The 23,238-nt window shown below is 42.0% G+C and overlaps 2 protein-coding genes across 5 annotated transcripts in view; one reads left to right on the top strand and one right to left on the bottom strand.

Annotated features, from left to right (window-relative positions):
* The window catches only part of WDR86 (WD repeat domain 86), a 22,518-nt gene extending 15,802 nt beyond the window's left edge, over positions 1 to 6,716 (top strand). For all 3 annotated transcript variants that reach the window (XM_042043591.1, XM_042043592.1, XM_042043589.1), the window contains 2 exons: positions 3,529 to 3,632; positions 5,557 to 6,716. In XM_042043591.1, coding sequence (XP_041899525.1) covers positions 3,529 to 3,632; positions 5,557 to 5,775 — 323 coding nt within the window. In that variant the 3' untranslated portion in view covers positions 5,776 to 6,716. The remainder of the gene's footprint in view (positions 1 to 3,528; positions 3,633 to 5,556) is intronic.
* A 2,097-nt stretch (positions 6,717 to 8,813) lies between these two features.
* Positions 8,814 to 22,988, bottom strand: NUB1 (negative regulator of ubiquitin like proteins 1). Of its 2 annotated transcripts, none has more exons than XM_042043781.1 (15): positions 22,819 to 22,988; positions 20,499 to 20,616; positions 20,255 to 20,416; positions 18,953 to 19,011; positions 18,330 to 18,400; positions 17,418 to 17,600; positions 15,817 to 15,905; positions 14,306 to 14,412; positions 13,251 to 13,437; positions 12,778 to 12,885; positions 12,465 to 12,617; positions 11,432 to 11,578; positions 11,058 to 11,153; positions 10,109 to 10,301; positions 8,814 to 9,484 (listed from the first exon to the last, which is right to left on the bottom strand). In XM_042043781.1, the coding sequence occupies exons 2-15, from the start codon at positions 20,613 to 20,615 to the stop codon at positions 9,321 to 9,323; spliced, it is 1,836 nt and encodes a 611-aa protein (XP_041899715.1). In that variant the 5' UTR covers position 20,616; positions 22,819 to 22,988; the 3' UTR covers positions 8,814 to 9,320. The 2 variants fall into 2 exon arrangements, with proteins under 2 accessions (XP_041899715.1, XP_041899716.1); XM_042043782.1 differs by lacking the exon at positions 22,819 to 22,988 and adding an exon at positions 21,277 to 21,297.
* Positions 22,989 to 23,238: the final 250 nt, after the last annotated feature.

Consider the following 23,238-nt stretch of genomic DNA (forward strand, 5'->3'; position numbering starts at 1 on the left):
CTTCTCCTCTCCTTCTCCTCTCCTTCTCCTCTCCTTCTCCTCTCCTTTTCTTCTTTCCTACCCTGAAGGAGATGGCCATGGATGTCTTAAACTAACCTAGGCATTCACAGTGCTTTCCTGATTTTGGTTTCTGCACTTCAGCTATGAAGTGAACACATCACACTAAATGAATGGTTGCTATCTGGGCTTTGATCTCTCTTTTGGCAGCTTCTCAGTGTGATGGTGATAAATGGCTGACAGATGCAAGATGGTGCACGTTAGCAGAGAGTTGTACCTGCACAGTTAGTGGCGGTTGTCTGGCACCATGCTTTCCTCACTACATTTATAAACCAGTAACTGAATTGATTTCTTAATTATGTTTGGAAACTTAGCATGTAACCAAGCCCAGAGGTAGAATTGTAGTCAGGAAACCTTTTTTGGTCTTCCTTTCAACATGAGTCCCACATCACCGCTTTTATTTGTAATTTATTTATTTGTAATTTATGGTTATTTCAGCTCTCCTCACCTACATGGAAGAACTACCCCATTCTCCCCTACCTGCAAGTAGTAATTTCTGCTGATTTCAGCTTCTGCAGTTGGCTAGAAGGCTGAAATGGAAGGGGAAAGGGTCTGAACCTACACTGCACCTTGAAGTTATTATTGCTCCAAGATGCAGGCAGGTAGAGCAAGGGAAATGAAACCAGAAATTGTAATCCAGGATGATCATTGGTAGACAAAATACCAATGATTTTGTGTGTTTGTGTGTTTGCCCCCTTTTCATTATAAAGACACAAACCCAAATATTGAATTTGTCAAGACTAGCCAAAGGTGAGCTAACTGTGCTAAGTTGGTATTTGCCTGATCCTGTGAGGAACGTTTGTGTTGGGGTGGGAGATGGAGACTGTCTCCTTCAGTAATGAAACCTCCAGAGCTGCATTTCTTCAGTGTTGATCCTACTCTTCATGCAAGCAGTAGAGACTAGACCAGACTGTAAAGAAAAGAAAGTTTTAGCTCAAACAAAAGTTTCATTATCTGATGCCACCACCATCAGCTCTGCAGCTTTCTCTCTCTTCCCCCTCATTCTACCACCCTGTCCCTGCCATACACATACATTATTTTTCCACAACAATCTTTTTTTAAATTAAAATAAAGACAATATTGCTGCATTTAGTCAGATCTGTGAAGAACATCCTGGTAGTGTGATAGAAGAGTTCACAGAGTTATTTAAGATCTCAATTTAAATCAAATGCAAAAATACTAAAAGTGTGAAACAGGGAGTATCGAATTGTTCCACTTGAAGGGTAGAAAAAGTGCTCTAGAAAAATATTAGGGATTTGTTTGAATGCACTATATGCATTTAAATTAATGAAAGAGGAAATTTCCCCTTAAAATTAATTTATATAGTATGATTGCTTGCATTATTGTGGTGCATCCATTACTTATTTCCACACTATCTAATAATTTTGTTAGAATTGGAATTATAAAGAGATGTTTACTGGATACCAGTGTTGGAACTAGTGTAGCTTAAAATTCTGTCACTTCACCTGGGATGGATCAGAACTGTCTTCTAAAAATGTGGAGAAAACGCTTCAGTATAAATTATATTTGTTATGGTTTATGTCACATTTGCACCAGTGCATGAAAAAACATCTCAGCCAAGACGTGGTAATTTTCTGTTAGAAGATCTTAATTCTTCTGCTTTCTCTCTGATCAGTGCCCAAAGGCTCATTGCCCCAAAGAGTTTGTGGTCTAAATAAGAAAATAGAGTTGAAGAAAGATGAAAAATACATGTCGGTTTCCAAAATCACTTTATAGAGTACAGGGAGTCCAGACAGATGTGAAAACTAAGCATTAAATCCTCAAAATGTGTTTCCAGTGGCTTTTCTGCTTGTGTAATTAATAGCATGGGGAATATTACAGCTGGTTCTCAATCTAATTTATTTAATGATATGTTGATTATTTCTCTCTTGAAGTATGTGCACAGCTGTTAAAAATTTAATGTGGTTTATATTTTTTTCATGTTGCAAAAGTTCCAGGGGAATGTTTCAAAACTGTTCTCCCAAGGATCTATGAAAATTAAGTAAAAAATGAAAACTAATTTTATTTTGTTGTTGTTGTTTATTTCACAGGTGGTATATATAAGTATTTATTTAAATGCTAAATCTGAGTTAGATCAACAGCTCTTCTTTGAAACTCAGAGGTGCAGAGAGACTTCCTAAATCTAGAGTGACAGTTCAAAAGACATAAAGGATGTCTGTCAAAAGCAAAGTCCTGATAGCTGAAGTAAACTGGCAGCTGCATAGTGAAAACAGCTCTTAATTGGTTCCTACTCCCGTCATGTCTGTAACAGAATTAAGTGATTTCCATTCACTGGGAAAAAAATCAGTACCTGTTCCTTGCTTTACTTTGTTGTTACTCATTTGCAGAGTGGGACATGATGCTTTTTCAGGACTCTGCTGGAAATTGAATTATAGTGGCCCATATAAAGTGACATTGATTTTCCACATCCAGATGTTTCTTGGAGGTGCACCCATGAGGTGCCCAGCTCCCTGCTGTTTCATTTGAATTTAAAAAGCTCGTGGCAGTACATAGTCTGTTCTCTCATCTGTTATTGTAGTCCTGAATTTACTACCATGATAATTTTTTCACCCCTCTTTAGAGATTCAGTCCCTGACTTCTCCCAAAAGATAAGAAATCTGTTGCCTTCAGGCACTCCAGTTTTGTAAAACTCTTTCCATGCTAGTGGCTTTTACAAAGACATGAAATGCAGGGACCAGAGAATATATTGCTTTTTGCAGCTCTGAAATATTTTTCTCTAGATAAACTTGAGGAGTTTGGGTTAACTGAAGGAAAGTGAGTGTTTATAAAGAGAGTTTGTAACCTTTAAAGCAGAAAAATGGGCTCCTTTTTGGTCATATTGCTAAGTACAAAATCTAAATATTAACATGGCCTTACAGTTTCTGGATGCACCAGTTGTGGCGACCTGATCTGAAGATCCTGAAGTGCTGAGAAATTTTTCTTTCAACATGTAAGGTACTCTAAGGAAACCTGATGAATAGCCAACATTCCTGGTCATGCTCAATTTAGTTACCCCAGCCCTGCCCCACTTGTAGCAGCAGAAGTGATGGAGACACTGGAGTACTGAATAGAAAGCTGTAAATAACTCTGGCAAAACAAATGAAAGGTTGAGTGGAAATCCTTGAAACCAGACTTGAGATAAATTGCCTACTTAGAATTATTGAGGCACGTTTAGGCAGGGAGACATCTGTGGAAGTGAAGAGCAGAAATAGATACTTGAAGCATGTGTGGAGTGAAATGCTGGTGTGTGTAGGAACTTCAGTCTGAAGACAGTTCAGTGTTTTGAAAAATACAGCTGAAAGTAAGCATGCTGGGGTCAGCAGAATAAAAATGATCTGGTTTGACTGAGGAGAGAATGAAAATGATATGTCATGGTCCCTTGGGAGCTGGTTTTAGGTACATTTATGAACTTGTATGAACTGACCTCACATGGCTGCTCACATCTGGCTGTGCTGTGTGGTTGTGTGTCAGTGTTCACAGGAAGTGGTGATGCCTGTGCAAGAGCTTTCAATTCCAGGAGTGGAGTCCTGCAGAAGATCTTCCGAGGACACAAGTTCATCATCAACTGTATCCAGGTCAGGAAGGGGCTTCATGGTGGGGTTTTTTCCTTTTGGTTGCTCCCTCATTTTTTGTGGGAACTGGTGTGGCTGACTGTTCTGTGTGTCTTGGATTGGATGTTGTTCTAGGATAAGACTTGAATATTCTGTATGTAGTTTTACAAAAGCTTGTTAATAATAATAAGTGAAACCACAGAATAAGTCCCCAGGGACAACCCCATGTCTGGGATCGGGGATTTTTCAGGTCAGGTTGGATAAGCAGCCACGAGAACTGAGACAGATGAACTGATGCTTTGTGAGGCATGGAATGGACTCCAGCCTCATGAGACCCTTTCCATTACAAGACACTAATGATAAGTGTTTGCAGTGCTCTAAGGGGAAAAGAAATTCCTGCCTTATGCAGGCAGAATAATTATAGCATCATCCCCCGAACCGCCCTGGGGCATGGCATCCCTAAACAGTCTGAAGCAGCAGTGATATCTGACCCACATCCTGCCAGGCAAATGGAGGAGTCTCTGCTTCTGGCTAAAAACTGAAAGTTAATGTTTGCATATTGTCTAGGCTCAAGTGAGACTGGCATTTAATAGTTAAAACAGGAGGAATTAATAATCCTTGGTGGCCATGCAAAACCCATGGAATCTTAGAGGGGTTTGCATTGGAAGGGACCTCATTTCAACCCCCCTGCCACGGGCAGGGACACCTTCCACGAGACCATGTTGCTCAGTGCCCCTTCCAACCTGGCCTTGAACACTTCCAGAGATGAAGCAGCCACTCTAAGAACCTGCAGCTCTCTGCCTTGGGAACTCAGTATAAGCTGTGTGCAGAATGAAGATTTTCATTAACAGTGTGAGACGTTGGTAATTCTGGCAGGCTGACAGTCCAAAGAAAAAGGGGAGATAAAATTTCTTTTGGAGTTGATCCCAAGCACATAAAGTTGTAAATATGGTTTTCTCATGTATATTCTTCTGACTTAGCAAGGGGGCTGTATGATCTTAAACTTCAAACTCCCAGTACCGGGCAGTTGCTGTGTAGCAGGTGGGCACCTGGATGTGTTTGGGGAGTACCTGATAGAATCACCCTGGGCAGCCCCAAGAATAGACAAGACCAAAGCTTGGCTTTGTGTTCTTCTTTGTAACTTAATTTCCAGCTGTACAGGGGCAATAAAACCTGGGAAGAGAGAGCACTGAGAAGTGGCAATCTTAAGGTGATCTTAAGTATATTAAGGAGAGCTGGATGAGGGGTGTGGTGCTTGTGGGGTGCTTCATGTAAGCCAGGGGGATGCTCACTGTCACAGCATGGGCAGGCTGGCACAGAGTACCCACGGTGGGGACAAGACTGATGCAGGAACAGGAAGATCATCAAGACTGATTTCTGGCTTCCAGGGCAGGATGAGGACAATTGGGAACATTACCAACAGCAGCAAATGGTTCATAAAGGAAATGAAACCACAGCAGTGAATCCAGGTTAAATTACTGCAGGCTTTGAAGAACAGTGGAGTTTGAAGGAGGAATTGTACTTACAACTTACTGCAAAGGAGAAAGGGAAGCGAGAAGGGAAGCATTGCAGAACCCCCTGCTGTCCACTGATGATGATTTTGGTGCCTACTTAAGCTCCACATCAAAACCAGCAGTCTGAAAACAGTGCAGAAATTCCCAGCCACAGCCTGCTCTGACACTGGGTTTAGTTCTCCATTGCTTTTCTAGAGGGTCTGGGTTATAAATAACTTGCTGTTTATGGCTCTGTGAAGTGGCTGAGAAATGAGTCCTGACTTGGTAATGTCTCATCCCACTTCAGCAGCTTTTGTGATAATTTATACTGACTCTTGCAATGAGCTCAGGCCTAAGTGTTGGGATCAAGCTGTGTTTGCTCTGACTTTTGACAGTTTGATTGTGCTGATTCCAAGCCGTATGGCTCGGTATTAAGTGTGACCCTGTTGTTCCAGATCCACAACGAGCTGCTCTACACAGCTTCCCATGATGGCACACTACGGATTTGGGACATCCGGGGAATATGCAAGAGAAATAAGCGACGCTTGAAGAAGGAGAGGTCTGTGCAGGGCAGGAGCTCCCAGAAGGGGAGTCTGTCTCGTCTCTTCAACAATAAAGTTGGCTGTATGGTACAGCAGGAGAATGGGGAGCACGAGGCTGTTGAACTGATGTGACTGCCCAGAGCAGGCTTTATGTCACTGAGCAAAGCTGAACCTTTTGTTTTCTGCACCACTGTGTCCATGTAAACCAGAACTTGGAAAGAGATGGGAAGTGGCTTTGCCTGAACCTCTGTGTGAGGAGCCAGGATTCTCTGTGGTTGCCAGATGGACTCAGGTCAGATCCTGTGGCTGCAGATGACTCAGCTGAGCAGCTCTGGGCTTGGGAGGGGAGGCAGCGTGGTTCAGGTGAGGTACCACTCTATGTGTGCAATTAGGAACTTTCCTGATGGCTGCTGATGTCAATTCCCTCAGGCACAGAGGTGTTTCATCTCTGGCTGCCCAGTGCCTAATGAGATGTTTTGCCATTGCTGTTGCCCGCTCCCATGACCCCTGTTCAGCCCAGTGTGGCAGTGAAACGTGTCCTGCAGTGAAAGATGGCCTTGAATTCCATCTTCAAGCTGACCTTTGGGTCAGGCATTGGCTGACAAGGCCAGCACAGGAGGGTTTGGCGCTGCAGCAGGAGTTTAAAGCAGACTAGACACCTCTCTGGGAAGCTGGGAGTAGTAGGACAGAAATTAATTTGTTTTTTTTTTTTTTTAACAAAACATAAGCCACAGAACAAGCTAAACCTCAGCCCTATTTGCTGACCTTGTGTTGTCTTTCCTCTTCCCAAAGCTGTGTCTTGCTAGGTTGCCAGTAGCATTGGATAAACAGTCAAACTCAAGAGTTTTCCCAGTCTTTTTCCAGGTTCATCCTTCTCTGATAACCACTGAGCCATGAATTAACAAGGGTTCTTATATTTTTCTATTTGCAGATATCGCTCTTTGTAGAACCAGTACAAAAATATCTAACCACATGTTTTTATTTTTATGGCTTTATTTATTCTGTACTACAGCAAGATAAAACTGCTGTAATCCTTTTTTAGAATGGATTAATAAACATGTGGTATCTACAGACAACTGACTGTCTAGTTTTTATTTTTGTCTCATATATGGGGGGGAGAGGGGGTGTGGCCTGGCTGCAGAAGCACAGCAGTTAAGAATGGATGGAATATGGGGAAAAAAACTCACATAGATTTTTGGAAACATTTCTTGCCTTCCCCTCTCTGCTGGGGTTGGAGTTGGATATGTGTGGAACTGTCCTGCCTCCCAGGAGGCACCAGAGTGCCAAAGCTCAGTTCCCCTATCAGGGGAAGGAGTCACCAGACACAAAAGCACAGACTTAAGGGAAAGCAGGGATGAGAGAGTGCTGAGCCCTTACTCAGTGCTGCCCTGGTGTCACCTGGCACACAGCGATGCCACTGTGTGTCAGTGGGCCAGGCCCATCACAGACCCTGCTCTCCTCTCCTCCTAAGCAGCTTGGGTAGTTCTTACCTGACAGGTTTCCACATCTAGTAGGAAACAGCATTTAAATTATGTGAAATGCCTACCAAGAGCCTGATTTGGGAGGTCATCTGCATTGTGCAGACTTAATTCCACTGTAACCCTCTCAGGCTGGTCATTGTATCTCAGTGACACGTTTTTGAGCTGGTGGTGGCTTGCCATGCAGCTGACTGTATTTTGCTTCTGAGGACAACACTAAATAGGAAGCCTTTAGGAGATGGACAGAGTTGCTCAGACCCCCTGGGCTGTATTTTCTGTTTAAAACTTCACATGCACTACCTGAGACACAAGAGCCAATCTGGGCATACAGCAGCTGCACATGCAATCAGCAGAGAGAGATCTCAAAGAGTGGAATTAATGAGTCATTACCACTTCTGCCTGTTGCTAAACATATCAGTGCCTCCAAATACATGGTCAAAATTAACTTACAGCTTTCAGCCAATGCCTCCTGCCCTGCTGATCACTTACAACTTCGATGGCAGAGTTACATCATTGATGAATGGCTGCTCTGACAAGCACTGCATGTTATGATGCTCATTTTAAATTCCCCAAGGACAAACCTTCCCTTCTGAAGTTGTCGCTGCCAGTTTGCTGTGCAAGCCACTTCAGAGGAGAACTGCTGCCTCTGCAGCCCAATGCTGCCTTCAGTGCATGCCCAGAGGCTGGCAGGCAATGCCAGCATGCCAGGAGGCTGGGGAAGGAAGGAGTAAATTTTTATGTTTCCACCTCCTTCTTGTTAAAACTACATCCATGACTGGCATGTTTTCAATTTGAAATTCTTTTCTCTATTCTGTTTTTGCTCTGCATTTTGTCCAGAAGTTCCTCAGTGCTGGCCTGTAAAGAAACACTGTATAATGGGTGCTGGAGCTGGCTTTCCCTCTGAAGCTCATAGTGCTGGCTTTGGCAATCCTTCAGCCTTCAGGGTAGAGATACAAAGCCACTCAATTTTTATAGCACTTGCCTTGATACAGAAGAATGAAATACAAATAATTCCTTAACAGTGTAATCACTGCCTGCTTTTTGCTGTGCTTGGCTGAGGGAATCCGTATGAAAACCACTCCCCGCTGCTGCAGCCGAGCAGTCATTGTGCAGGCCACAGCCCTGCTCCCTGCAGTGCCACAGCAGTTCAAGCCCTCATTTCCTGGTCGGTAAGTGCCGGGTAAGGAGACACTGTCACCACACGGTTGCTGTTCTGGCTGTAAGTGGAGAGCGCGGCCGCTTCCCTGCTCCCACCGGCTCCGCACGGGGCCTGGGCTCCCTCTACCGAGAGCGTGGAGCCATGGAAAGCGAATAAACCACGTCCAAGCAAAGCTGCCAGGCAGAGCAATGTCTGTTCCCGGCGCAGAGGAGCGCTTACACAGCAGGAAATGGGATGTTATAAAACCACAAAAACCCCCAAACGCTTCTTCAGAGCGCTGGAGCTGGACACAACTACTGAGACAGCGCCTGAACCAAGCTCTGTTCAACAGCTGACTGCAGAAAATCCCGTAATCCCCTGGAAATCCATCAACCTTAAGCCACACACCTGCAGAGGTTAAACGGAGCTGCTTGGGGAAAGTGGTTATTTAGTTATAAAAGGAAATTCCAGTACATCACTCCCCCAGCCCCAGGACAGGGCCCTGCCAGGTAGTTCCCACCTTTTTAACAAAGCACAGAGGTCTCTCACCGAAGGCAGAAGCAACACAGTTACCTTTATTGCCTGTGTAACACCTGCAGCAAGGGACAAGCAGAACACGGTATAAACCCACGCACAACAGATACATTAATGTCTCTTAGAAATCTTTCAGAAGAAAAGTTGGAAAGCTGATAATACCTCTACAGCCTCATGAGCTAAGGTTTCTCATTTACAAACCCATGTTTTTCTTTTAAAGCTGGTATTTTAAAATGGTATAGAAATGCTTCTTTACTAAGCGAGTTAACTTATTTCACAATAAAAATATAGTTTAGTTCTATTAAATTTTCTTCTGAAAATAAATGTTTCTATTTTCTATGACAATAAATTACAATGTATCACAAATGTAGGCTTTAGCAGAGTTACAAATAAGCAGGAATTAAGTATTCCAACTATAGTTCAACTGAATTCAAGGCCCTTAGTAAGAGATAAGCTGAAGGTGCATTCATGATCCAAACTCAATTTGACAAGGTAAATACATATAACTGAAGTAGATTTAATGGGATTTAGTGCTGTGGTACTTGTATATAGGATAAGTATTCATGAATTATCTGTTCTTCTTCCTCAAGTGTTAAATCCAGATAATCCTCTTCATGCTCAGGAATATCCTCTAGGATTTCATTGACTGCATCAGTTTCCATGTCTTCATCTGTTGGTGAACTAGAGGAACCTTCCAATAAAAAGCAGCAGCAGTGAATTCACCTCTGAAAGAAGTTGGTGCTCTCTCTGTTTCACCAGCGTGGCTGCTCTGCCAGCCCCTTCTTGCACAACCACCCCTTACAACTATTCTGCAAAGGATAGGGCAGGATGGACATTTTTCCTTGTTATTTAAACATGGTGTAGGAAAGCCTTTAATTATACAACAGGGATCACTACAGCTCTGACAAATAATGAGAGAAAAAAATACGTGCAAGCTTCTTCGTTAAATGGAAAGTATCAATTATGGTTCTATCCTGCAAGGGACACGAAGGAGTATGGAGGCAGGTCAGCCACCTGCAGAGCACAGATCTGGAATAAACTCCTCAGCCCTGCCCAGGACACCCTGAGTGTCACCTTTTCTTCTGAGCTGCACCTGCCTGCAGCTGATGCCTGTCCCCTCTGGTCCCTGCGTGGCGTCACTGCAGGGGTTGCAGCTCACCTGGGACAACAGCTGCTTTCCTGTAACTGTGTTCCCAGTAAAAGCAGCCTGGGGCATTACTGGAGCCCCTGTGCCACTACTTCAGCAGAAATTACTTAACTATTTCCTACAAAAGCCTTGCCTTCCTTTCCCCCCTGCTGGATGCAACATTCTCACCTGCAGACTCTGTGAGCAGGTCTTTGGAAGAAGTGGATTCCTCTGATGGACTGGACCCTTCTGAGGACAGCAGCAGTGAAGGAGGAAGAACTCCCCCATAATGAGCAAGGGTTTGGGAAGCCACGTGGATGTTCCCTTTAAAGACCTTTAAAGCTTGCTCTGCCGACTCACGGCTGAAACCCATGTACATCAGCTGCAGGAGGGGGAAAAGGAATAATAAAGAAAATCTGGGGAAATCCAAGCTCATCTGACACCAGGGTCTGACAGGAATCTACTTCTGCATCTGACAGTCATTCTCTCACACAGAGAAAAGTGCTGCATGCCAGGAATTCCAGGACACTGACTCTGGTTTACTGGAACAGTTAACAACAGGGCAGTGACCTATTAAAGGCATGGGGATGTTGAGCACGATCAAGAGCCTCTTGTCTAGTACCAGACCAATTCTTTTTCTGTTTTCAAAATGAAACTTCATAGCACTCCAGTGTATCGGGGGGTATATGTGCTGTTTACTTTTCCTAGGCAATACAGTTTTCTTGCCTGTTACACAGGCAATTACACAGCCACACTAATTACTGATGAGCTTGTCACACAGCCTGTCATGAGAAATACACATTCCAATTCTTTCCCTTGTGCACTGCAGAGTTTAGAGACTTGAATAAATTTCTCATTTGCTGTCTTTTTTGGGGATAAAGCATTATTATGGACATACTTCCCCTCCACATCCACGCATGGCAGGCTGGTGCAATGGGCAGGAAGTACACACAAATTACACGTTAGCTCAAGTGACTTCACCATTAGGAGTGGATGCCAGACCCTGGAGTGTGACAGCCTGAGTGACATGGGTCAAAGAATATTTGTGAAGCTTTGCTTAAGGAAAATCTGCTCTCTTTGCAAGCGTAATTCAGAGACAAGACAAGCAGCTCACAAGAAAGCAAGTGGTCTAGCTTACTTGCTCAATACTTTCTTGGGAAACCTGAAACTGGTCCATGGCCACAGAATCATCACCATCATCTTCCAACAGTAACTCGGGATTGTCAAGAATAAACTGCAATAAAACAGAGAGGTTAGAATAGAGCAACAGAGCTACTACAGTCTTCAACTCAGTGGTGTATGCAGCCCAATGGTTGATAAAAGCAAACCTCAGCCAACTTAAGTGCTATCTGATTTATTGGGTCAGGAAGTGCAAGAGCAGTCATTAAAGTTCAGAAAAGGTAGCTATGAACTAAAAAACAGACTACAGAAAATAAGAATCTGCTAAACAATAAAAAAATCCCCAACCAAATTCCTTTTGTACAACACTACTACTACTGAAAAATCATTTACCTTAAAGGCTTGGTCCAGGTTTCCCTGTGTATTTTGAAGAGCTACCTGAGCAGCTCTCTGTGAGTAGCCCATACTTTTCAGGGTATTGATGTCTTCCAGTCGCTGCCGCCTTTTAGCTCTTTCCTCCCTCCTGATCTGCGCCTTTTCCTGCAAGAGCACAGATACTGCAAAGCTCACTGTGCATGGGAATGCTTTAACACACAGCCTGTGCATGTAGGGTTTCTTGGATTTTTTTGCTTTAACTTTGAATCTCTTGAGGAAAAGGCTTTTTTTTTTTTTTTTTTTTTGTAAATACAGACTGTGCTGCCAGACACTCGTTCCTAAATAAAGCTGCATTTCCATGAGCCAGCCCTGTCGCCACACTTCCGCTCCGCAGATCGGATCTGGTGCCATCGCAGCTATTCCCGGCCCTGTGTGGTAAGTGACAAACCCGTTTGGCAGATGGGCCCACAGACAAGACTTGCCAAGGACAGACAGTCAGAACCAGGCAGGGAGCCAAGGAGTTCTGTTCAGCCTTCCCTCAGCCAGTTGGCTTTTCAGTCCACACTTCACTGTTTTACGTCTAGAACTGCCTCCTCAGCATACGAAACATCCCTTCAGATCTGGACAGCACTATCTTCACTCACTCTAGCACAAAAAAATCCTTTTTCCCTCCTGGATCTTCCAAGTACAAAGCCACAATAGGGGGCAGCCAAGTCTGGGAGTGACAGCTTGGTCCTGGTGGTTTATTCCCATACGGAGCACTGCTGAGTAGCAAACACTGGTGCAAAGCCTTCGCCATGTGCCTCTGTGGTACAACCACAGGTCTTTGGTGCTCTCATTCCATCTGTTTTGAGACAGAGCTACCCTTGTTAATGCATTAAGTTTTGGTTTCAAACTTGTGCCAACACGTCAAACTGTCAGCTACACCAACAGTGCCAAAGCGAGATAATCCACGTCCTTAATTTAGCACCACGCTGCTCTGGCCACACACACACATCTCATGACACCCCAACTCAGATGATCTGTGATTTAATGCTTTCACTGGCCCTACCTCTCTCCTGTTGGTGATCAGATTGGCAGCATGCTCCACATTCCCGTGGCATGCTCGCAGGGCAAGGCGAGCTTCCTGTTCCGAGAATCCCAGGAGAGAAAGGCGATCCACTTTATCAGGATCTATGGACAGCTCTCCGTATAAAGAAGATGCCTGGATATGGAAAGAGCAAAATGTCACCACTTATACTGTTAACATACAAACAAAAAATGCCTCCCTGCTTCTCTGAGTAAGCGAAGAACAGATGCAAGATGGAACCCAAACTGAGGGGCTGGAGTGAAGGACTCCAGAGTTTTAGCTAAAGCTGTCTTACCTTCTGAATGTACTCTGCAGCCTCCTTTTCTCTGCCACTGTGGTAGTGCCCGATCCCTTGAAGGAGGTAAAGCCGTAGAAATAAAACCTTTTCACGACCGTAGCTTCCCTAAGGAATTGTTTAAAGAAGGAGGGTGGACCATGTAGATAGAAGAATGTGGTAGAATACCAGTTCATTATCAACAGAACACTCTACACATTCAGAGAAGACACAGTCAGGGCTTTGTGACAGTCAGTGTGCAGATAAAGCATCACACCTAAACCCCTGATGATGTCTGTGCATATAAACACACGCTTACCATGACCTTTTTGCCAGGCCCAGTGTTCTCCATGTGCTGACAATTACAGAACCAGATGACAGGCTAATGATACACAGGAAAACTAAACTTCTAAAAGCCAGTCTCGCAATACTTGAACAGTAACTGAATACATGTAGAAAAAAATCCCACCCTAATTAAATCAAACCCAGCATACTTTAATGTCAATAAGCCTTTCGTGGTTCTCCCCATAGCACCTCTGGAAGCATTTCTGTGCTGTGGATAGCTTTTTCTCTGCATCATCCAGGCAGTCCAGCTGCTCCAGACGGAAGTAGCACCACACTATATCCAGCTGCAGCACTGCGTAATTATCAACCGTGTTCAGCAGCTCCATGCTACACTCACTGGAAAATAAAACAGTTTTTTTTTTTTCTTTTCTGGGAGAGGGTTGTTTATTTCTTCCTCACACACACACTTTTTAACACTCATAAGACAACATCTTAGAAGTGTGCACACTCATGTTGTGGAAAGCACACTCTTCATATCTGAGGCAACAAACTGATGCCAGGGGAACGGGAATCAAGTCCTGATCACCCATCCTGTACACTGACACACGGGACAGATACCAACCCTACATCTTAAAGCATTACAGTAACAAAATGAGCTGTGGCTACTGTTTTAAGATGGCATCTCTAAAAGCATAATGGAATTAAACCCTGTGTAATCTTTGGGAGGACTGAGAAACTGCCTCAGTGCACATGAACACGCTGAGTACTGTGCCAGTCCCCTTGCACACCCACACAGATGAGAAACAGACAGGGACAGTATGACTTTCGGGATCTCAAAGGAGCAATTTATGGCTCTGACAGCTGATAGGAAACTAATTTACTTGCAGAAGCCCTGGTATGGTTACTGATCTCAGCTATCTGTTCCACCTTTTACAAGAAATTATTACTTCACAGGAGCAACTGCAAATGAATATCCGTGACTGTCTCTCCTGCAATTTATAACCCGGTACATGAATATTGACAGTTTCTGTTCATGTTGTTATGAAAGATTAACTTGCCCAGTGGCAGTATCTGTTTCAGCTGTTGTACATGAAGCCACCTGTCACTGCAAGTCAGAGCTTTATCTGCTGTTTCCCATCTGCAAGACGGGGTGTGAAGCAACCCCAAGCAAAACTGGCCCTGATTTATAAGCATAGGTAGAGTTTGTGCTGTTCCTTTATGGGCTGACAGTAAAGAGAGATGCAAGGACTCAAAATGTTCTTACCAGAAGTGTTTATCAGCATCCAACAAATATGGCAGTGCTATTTCATATTCTTTCTTCTTCATTAATGCTCTGCCCTTCTCATGGTAACCCATAGCCAGCACAAGCGCCTAGAAAAACAGATTGAGACTTTTGACTGCACCTCCCCAGCTCAAAGAGCTAAAAGGAAATATCCAGGTAATCCATCGGAGTCCTTGTTCTTCCTAGAAAAATACCACTGTATCAGTTCTGTAAGACCAGTGCCATTTCACACTGCTTCACACTTTTCTCCCATCTGATAATGTCAGATATTGCCTAGTTAAAAGCAATGGATGTTACTGGCACATGAAATGCTGCACCACGCTTACTTTAAGAATGCAACCCCAGAGAGATTTTTCATGGTGAGTAGTACAAAGCTCAGCATTAGAGCTCAGTGGTACAAAGCTCAACTACACCTCCTAACAACATCAAATTTATTTCGCTTTGCTATCACAGTTATCTTGCAAAACCTAGAAATTCACCTCCTGAGAAACATTATAACTGAAAATTAAATTTTGAATGTGTCAAGAAAACACTCCTGCAACGCAACAAATGGAAATGTAATAATAATTCTGGATAGAAACAACCTGCAATACTTCCTCTTATTTTTGATCAATACTGATGAAATGTCATTCACTTGAACACTGGATGCTTTAACTCTTCAGGTGAATTATTATGTTCACCACTTCATTAGAACAGCATGCACTGTTAGAGTGGACAGTGTCATCTCCATCACCCAGAGACTCCAGGTGATGCAGAAATCACAGCAGGCCTCAGGAGAGGCTGGAACAGCAGTTGGCACACACTGGCTCAGTTCTTCACAATTTTTTTTCTGGGGTGTAATTCCAAGTATTTGTAAAAAATTTGTTTATCTTCAGAAAATCCAGTAATCTTGAAAGGCAGCACCTATTGCTAGTCTTCTCCTTCAGTGGCCAACATCAGGTGTGTCACTACTTCTGTAACTCAATACTTGCACTAAACCAAAGCTATTTTCAGTTGAGAATGTGGAACACTCTTGAATGATGAACAAATTTAAGTTTGAAAGGGGATACACTGAAAAAGACCTAAAAACTATATTAACAGAGTCTAATTTAGAGAGACTCATCAAGTTCCAAATGGAAATAAGGCCTAAGAAACAAGTTACTTTCATGCCTTTCTAGGACACCTGAAATTTATAATAGGCACTAGGATACAACAAAATTAAAGCCCATCTTAAACTGCAAAAGTAAGATATGGATGATACAGAGGTCAGCGCAAGACTAGACCTGTAATGAGATCAGCATTCAGAGGTTGTCTCCAGGTGACTGAAATATAGAGTTTACTATAGAGTTCACCTTAAATTTTATTTCTAAATTATTTGAATTAAACAAACATATAGTGGACCCAGGGTTACATCCCCAGAAAGTCTGACTGTATTTCAAACCCCTATTTTAAATGTTTCACAGACCAAGCTTTAAAGAGCCATCTTAACAGCACTGTATGATGCTTTCACCTACTTTTTTAGCTTGAGGAGGAATCGGAATTGACCTTCCAGTTTGATTAGCTATATCTAGGTATGGAACAGAGTCTGGATCCAAGTACTCCTCTGAAAGATATAAAAAAGTTTAAAATTTAAACACCACCTTCAACAGAGCAACTCTGCTGCCATAAGATTATGTTAGTAAATATGTTGTTAAACAAAACAGCAAACAACAACAACAACAAAATCAGAATTACATATAAAGGCTGCATGTGTGTTTTTCTGGACATAGCAACCAACAGAGGCTCTGGCCAGGTAAACATGAGGAAATTCTAGAAAGGTCACTATGGAAAAGGCCTTCTGCATGCATAAATTTAGATACAGTATTAAAAGTTACATGAATTATAAAGAAGGGGTTTTTTTTGCAGAAGACAAAACACCTATATTTTACACAACATAGCATTTGAAATGATGTATCAACTAAAGCATACAATATTTAAAAAATATAGCTGAGCACAGTTGATAATGCTGAAAAAAAATACAGCTCAGTATTTTTCTTCCCACATCTTTAATGCTTATAACCAAACTATCAATTTTGTTTTAACTTCCATTCTATTTACAATGAAAAGATGATTTTCTTGTAAGCAAAAGACAGTTAAGGAAGAGTTTGTTGAGATTAAAAGCTTCTGCCCTGAGGTTTCTCTCAGGTGAAACAAAAGGGTTGTTAAACCCTTACTACACTTCTCACAGAACCTCCAGCCTGGGAGCCCATTACAGACTCTGATCTGTACTCTGGGATTGGCTGTAATTGACAGTGGCAAAAACCATAAAGAGACCCCATTCAGGATTCAAAATTTGGGGTCTAAATCACTCCTTAAGTCCAAAAAATGCAAACACCTCTGTCGTGTTCAAAATCTGATATCATGGTAAGAAACTGGCTGTCACCAGCTTTGAAGCTTTGTTCAGGTGTTTCTGCATTTGGCAGGAATTCATTACCTGCTCAGCTCCACAGTTCCTTGCTTGTGGATTTGTGAAACAATGGAATAGAGAAGTGATTTAAACTCACCATCAAGCACTGCAGTTCACAAACACAACCTCATTTTGAAAAATTATTACTGTTAAGTGAAGTAAATCCCTTTAACTTAATCCACAGTTGCCAGGAATTAACATCCAAGGGAATAAGAACACAACAGCCATGTTGCAGATGACAGTGACAAATGAGTTGCTCTGCACAATGAGACCATGGTTACACACAGCCATAGCTGAACTACAAAAAGTGTTTCATGACCTATAACACATCATGCCACTGTGCTTATGTCTACAATAAACCTAAAGCTTCTCACAAGTCTTCAGACCTGTAACTGCCAAGGGCCAATTAAATAATTGATTCGTATTATATCCTTCTCAAAGTGCCAAAGATTTTTTGTAGCATTCTAGTTATGTAAAAAGGGTAGAAAATAAAGTTTTAGCCAACTTAAAATCCAGTTTTCAAGTAGGCAGAAACCTACAAAAGTATGAACTGAAATTCAGCCATGGTATAGGCACTCTTCCACATTGAAAGGCCTCTGAGAATATAATTTTTGATGCACAAAAATTAATGAACACCCACCTCCCCCTGAACCCAACCAGCCTACTTACCTCTCTCTGCTAGAATTTCCAAACCCTTCTTAGTTCTTTGCATCTTGTCATTTATTTCTTTTTCTTTCTTGCACTGAAGTTCTTCTTCCTGAACTTTTCTTTTGGTTTCCTCATCACTCTGTTCCAGTTGAAGCACCATAACTTTTGCATTGTGTGTGACACCCTGGTCTTCAAGAGTTTTACCTGCAAAACAGAGTGTGAATTATACAATTCAAGTACTGGAAGTACTGAAATTTCAAGACTTGAGAACTCAGTCAAAAACCATGAAAATTACCAACATAGTCAGCAAAATTTAGAATCAGACTTGCATCTTTAAAGTGCTTTTGAAGCGACTGATACGTTTCTTTCCTTGTTATTTTCAAGACATACCAAAAATACCATTATTTCTGTTTCAGTTAATTGATCTTCAGGCAAAAACTGGAATAAGAACATGTCCAGGATCATACACAAGAGGACAGGACAGAGGAACTGAATCCAAGTTCCTTTTATCAGTTCCATGGTTCTAATTCTGATATATTCCAGGGCCATCAGCAAAGCAAAAGCTGTATCCTCACTTCCCACATGTCTGACAGGTTGAACATGGGCAAAGCAATACAAAAAGTCTTTGCAAGTGCTATTACACAGTAAAATTTTGGAAGAAATTTAGTTTCTTTTAAATGTGCATTTTCAGTGTTTCAACGCTAGAAAAGGGGATTTTCAACATTTATTACAGTATTCCTTTAACTGATCTAATTCTATTTAAGAATTTTGATCATTATAATTTATTACATTTCCTGTAAAGCAGAACCTGACAAATATAACTGCTATTTTTTTGAAATTTCTGAAATTAATATAGTTACAAGGCCATTTTTCTTCTGAGAATTAGAAAACTAGAAAATTAGCATAAAGGTATCCTTAACTAGAGATACATACCCAGATCAAGCTGCTTCTTATTTATGATTATTTTGACAGCATTTTCTTGTAATGCATATTCCTGTGCTATCCTGTGAAATAAATAATTTCATCCATGAGCGTAAATTTGTAAGGCTACACAATATTGTTGTTACAACAGCAATTAGTGCTTATAAAAGGCTTAAAATTTCTGCTACAAAAGGCTGCTAGAATTAAAATAACATCATCAGAGAGCTTTGTGTACCATATAGGGAAAATCTGGGATACAAAAAGGGAAAAAGCAAAACAGACAGAAAAGAATCTGATTATTTTAGGCTTAAAAACACAAAAGAAAGAGAAGGTAATGTTCACTGTTCAGAAGATCTGCCTGGTTACAGATTTGGAACACTGATCACTGGTGCCTTCTCAGGTACTTGCTGGGGATTTACACAGCACTATCTATTTCCTGTTTTCCATCTGTTAAACCACAGCTGTTCCCATGAAGAACTGCCCTACAAGGACACTGGACATCCTGTTCAGAGAATACATGCTAAAAAAAAGCTTAAATCAAACAAAAAGTGTGTTTGTTTTAAATTGGTTTTTTTTTAAATGCTGTATGAAGGATGGTATCTCATGAGAGAAGCATGAAGGGTGATTGCACTTACTGGGATCTGAGCTCCTTGCCTGTGATGAACAGACTGGTTTCCAGTGGGATTTTCCTGCTCTGTAGTAATTAGGGGAAAAGAAAGAGGGAAGGAAAAGCACGGTATCAAGATACTTCGGACATTTTCTTAATTACAGTAACATTTCTTTTTCAAATAACAATTATGTTTAGAGGCTTATGGCTGGACATACATAATAGTAATTTCCAGTCCTGTACCTGCTATATAGTGCTAAAAATAAGCATTATAACAGCAGACTATTCAGAATTAAATAAATATAAATTCAGAGCCAAACAATTTAAATTAATTTAATTATGCACCTCCAATCTTAACTGTGCTTTGCAATTATGCTACTCACCTGTGACTGGCTAGGTTATGATTAATTCCTGTTAGTGTCTCTAGTCCCAGATTAGATAAACTGGAATTTTAAATTAATTCATCCCCCTCTTTGCCCAGCAGCATTATAAAGTAGAATTATGAAACTATTTGGTTGTTGTATCTGCATGGCAATCACTTAAAACTCTCTACCCTTTAGCCCAGGTAATTATTTTTCACTACAGGAGTACTTTATGCCTGAAATTAGAAGTTGAAACCTGACTTTAAAAGGGCAAAACTTAATTCAGTTCTCTGTTGGAGAAGCTTTTAGGAGTCTGCTCTAGAAGGCTGAGCTTTGGAATGGGCTGCCCAGGGAGGTGGTGGAGTCTCCATCCCTGGAAGTGTTCAAGAAACAACTGGAAGAAGCACTATGTGCTATGGTTTAGTTGACAAAGTGGTGGTAGGTAAAGGTTGGAATGATGATCTTGGAGGTCTTTTCCAACCTTAATGATTCTGTGACTCTGCAATTCTATGAATCTATGAAGGGAACAGGTGAGTGCCATCACAACAGAAAATCCTGCTTTTCATTTCCAAGTTCAAGCAACATTAATAGGCTGACTGCACTTGAGGTATTCTTCAGCTGAAAAAATACACCTGTTCTTTACTGCTAATACAAGCAGTCACATCAGAAGGAATCAAATTGAAACAGACACTTAAATAGAACTTATTTTTCTTAATTAAAATATTATTTGTCATGAAATCCTAAAGGGAAAAACTACTCATCTCCTCAATATCATATTCCTTTGCCACGATATTCCTGTATACCTGGGAAACTGAAATATGTAATTCCCCCTCTCCCCATGTTTTATATACCTGACACAGATCACTCATTCAAAAAGCTGAAGTAAAAATATCTGCATAGACACAGATCTAGAACTCAAAAGCTCAAAGTGAAGCTACTTATGCAGATTTTTTTGCAGTGTTACTCACTTTTCTACGAGGCAGATATATATCAAGTCTTGCAATCCCAGTCACTTTAAAATTCTCATTTCCTGTCCCACGCTCAATTGCTTTACACCGTATTTCTTCAAGCATATTCTCTGTATCATTCTCATTGATATTCAGCTTGGATGAATATTTTTGTACAAGCTCCTGAGAAAACGAGAAGAAAAACTGGGTAAGTGCACCAGCAGTATGACATGGAAGATGACATCAACTCAGAGAAAATATTTACCTTCATCTCTTTACCAGCTTCTTTTTTTTCATCTGTATATGGTGGTTTCCATAGCTGAATTTTGTCCTCTCTTAAGCAGCTTGTCAGTTTTGCTATCAAATACTTCTTTTGTGCCATTCTTTAAAAAAAAAAAAAAAAAAGGACAGTTGGAAGGGAAAAGAAAGAAAAATAAACAATCCTTTAATATAGCTTTCCTGTAGTAAGATATTTTGGTTTTCAAGAAGTCTAAACGACATTTTGGAATTCTGCAATAAAAGATGAGTATTAAATGTATTTCATGCATTTTGGTGAGGAGAGGAAACTGAGGCCAAACTATGAGAAAAAATGGTGAAAAAATTATTGAAAAGAGGGTGAAATTTGGATTGGAGTAGAGATAACTTAGAAGGGCCCTGCCATTTTGAGACAAATTAAACCTCTTCCTATCCCCTCATGTGAACTGTGATTGCAGAAAGTGTCAATACATCAAAATTGACAATTCAGTTGTTCTGCCCTGCTCTGGATGGAGCTGCTCAATCCACCAGTTCTGATTTAGCCCAGAGAAAGCAGGAAACTCTGAGTCAATCAGCATGTCCCTGGGAAAAGAAACAAAAACCAAACAGCCCAAGAAGCAGGGAAGGCACACAGAGGGCAAGGAAAGGTGCATGCAGAGATCTCAATGGAAGAAAAAAATAACTAGGTGCATGATAAAGCATGGGAGACTTGTGGCTCTTGGACACTGGGAATCATATGGAAAATGTCCTTTAATTTATACAGAAAAGTATTTAAAATGTTGGCATACATGCACTAAGGTTGGCATGAAATTTGATTAATCAGCTTCACTTTTCTTTCAGAGTGGTTTCCATCTTTCATTCTTGTTTATTGGCACACAGCTCTCAGGAGAAAAGGGAAGAGTTCTCTGTTTCAAAAACTGCTCCTGGCTCGGAAAAACACTATTTGAGGCAAAAAAAATATAGGCAAATATCCAATATGTGGTAAGTTGACTGGTCAGCCTTACCTCAAGCCCAGCTTCAGCTGAGCTACAAAGAATTCCCTGGAAGCTGCACTGACAACAGTCTCCCCTAAACAGGAGTCAGAGGGATGAACTGGGCAAGTGGATGGTTTAACAATCTTTCCAGTTGGATTGCTGTAATTTGCACAGTGTCTGTCAATACTAGCAGAGACAACCACACATTCTTTTTCCTGCTGGGATGCAACTGCTATTATTTTAGAGCCAAGGCAAACAGTGGCATTTACAAAGCAAAAGTGACAAAACCACTCAATTTTCAAAACATTGCACTGTAGTTATTAAAGCAGCTTTCCCAAAATACACCAGGGAATTCTCATGAACAGCTTGTAACCATCATTTTCCCACTTTTAAGTTATACTGAAGACCCATTTTATACCCATAATTCTACTTAACATTAACAAAAAAAGTTGCTCATGGTTTTGGGTCACCCAGATAAAATTTAAAATTGCAGTCTATGCTTAAGATTAAGAACTGTAAATACAGGTGATATTTATAAACTGGTCATTCATCTGTTTAACAATATTATAGCTTAGTAAGTTTGTGATTTTTAATTAAGCTATCAAAACAGAAAGCACCCTTGCAGTCTCCAGTCAAACTCATTCTTACAAACCCTTTATATAAAAAACAAAATTTTGCTTTCGCAAACACAAAACTTATGATTTTATATGTAACATTTCTAACACTTAAAATAAATTCCATCACACCATCACTAAATTGCATGAGAATCCATAGCAAAAACATCTGTGACTCACTCTTCCATCAGCCACGAAACGCCACAAGAACTCCTGACACAATTTCACTTTCGGTATGAATTTAAAGGGACTTTCTCAAAACTCCTTTGAGTAAACAACCGGGGGTGTTTCCCAAGAAGCACTCTGAATGCAAAACTGAGCTTTTGCAAATAAAATTTCGTCCTCTAAGCCCAGTTTGCCTTATATGTGAAATAAAACAAGTGGAGAAATAAGATGCATGACATAAGATGCAGCAACCAAGTTTAAAAGGCAAATTGTTGGTGGAAAGAACAGGGGATTGTCAGAACGGCTGGATAATAAAGGAGGACACATCAATTTTCCCTAAAAAGGAGGAAAGCACAGCTCTGTCACATTTCTCCGTGCCTGAAGGAGGGGAAGCACTGAAGCAGCGTCATGAGCAAACACACAGGGACGACAGCCCCATCCCTGCGGGCCCGGGGTGCCGGGGCATCCTCATCCCTCCCCAGGAGCACATCCAGTGCCTCCCGTGCCAGGGCAGCTCCGGCACCCCCAGCTCCCCGCTGTCAGCGCGGCCAGCACGGCCCCGGCCCCGGGCACCCACCTGCGCCCTGCGGGCTCGGCACAGCCGCCGCCGGGGGAAGCTCGGGGGCCGACGCAGCTGCTCCCTGAGCTGCTTCCCGGCAGGGAGGGAGGGAGGGAGGCGACGGCCGCTGTCCCTGAGGGAGAGGATGGGGAGCGGCTCCTACGGCAGCCCGGAAGGCCCGGGGAGACGGGCGTGACGTGCGTGAAGCCGCGCCCCGCCCGCCATGTCCGCGCCCTGCCCTCACTCTGAGGGGCCGGGGCGTGTCCGCTGCCCGACGCGCGCTGTGGCAGAACTGCCTTCGGTCGGGGTGCTTTAGTTTTGGTTCTTTGCATGCTTTCAAGCCTAGTGAAAAAGAAAGGAATCACAGAATCGTAGCGTCAGTTAGGCTGGAAAAGAGCTCTGAGGTCATCGAGTCTGACGTGTGACGGAACACTGCAT

Source organism: Corvus kubaryi, unplaced genomic scaffold (assembly GCF_017639235.1).
Source record: "Corvus kubaryi isolate FWS band 111438036 unplaced genomic scaffold, C.kubaryi_AGA036_p1.0 37398, whole genome shotgun sequence".
Lineage (NCBI taxonomy): Eukaryota > Metazoa > Chordata > Aves > Passeriformes > Corvidae > Corvus > Corvus kubaryi.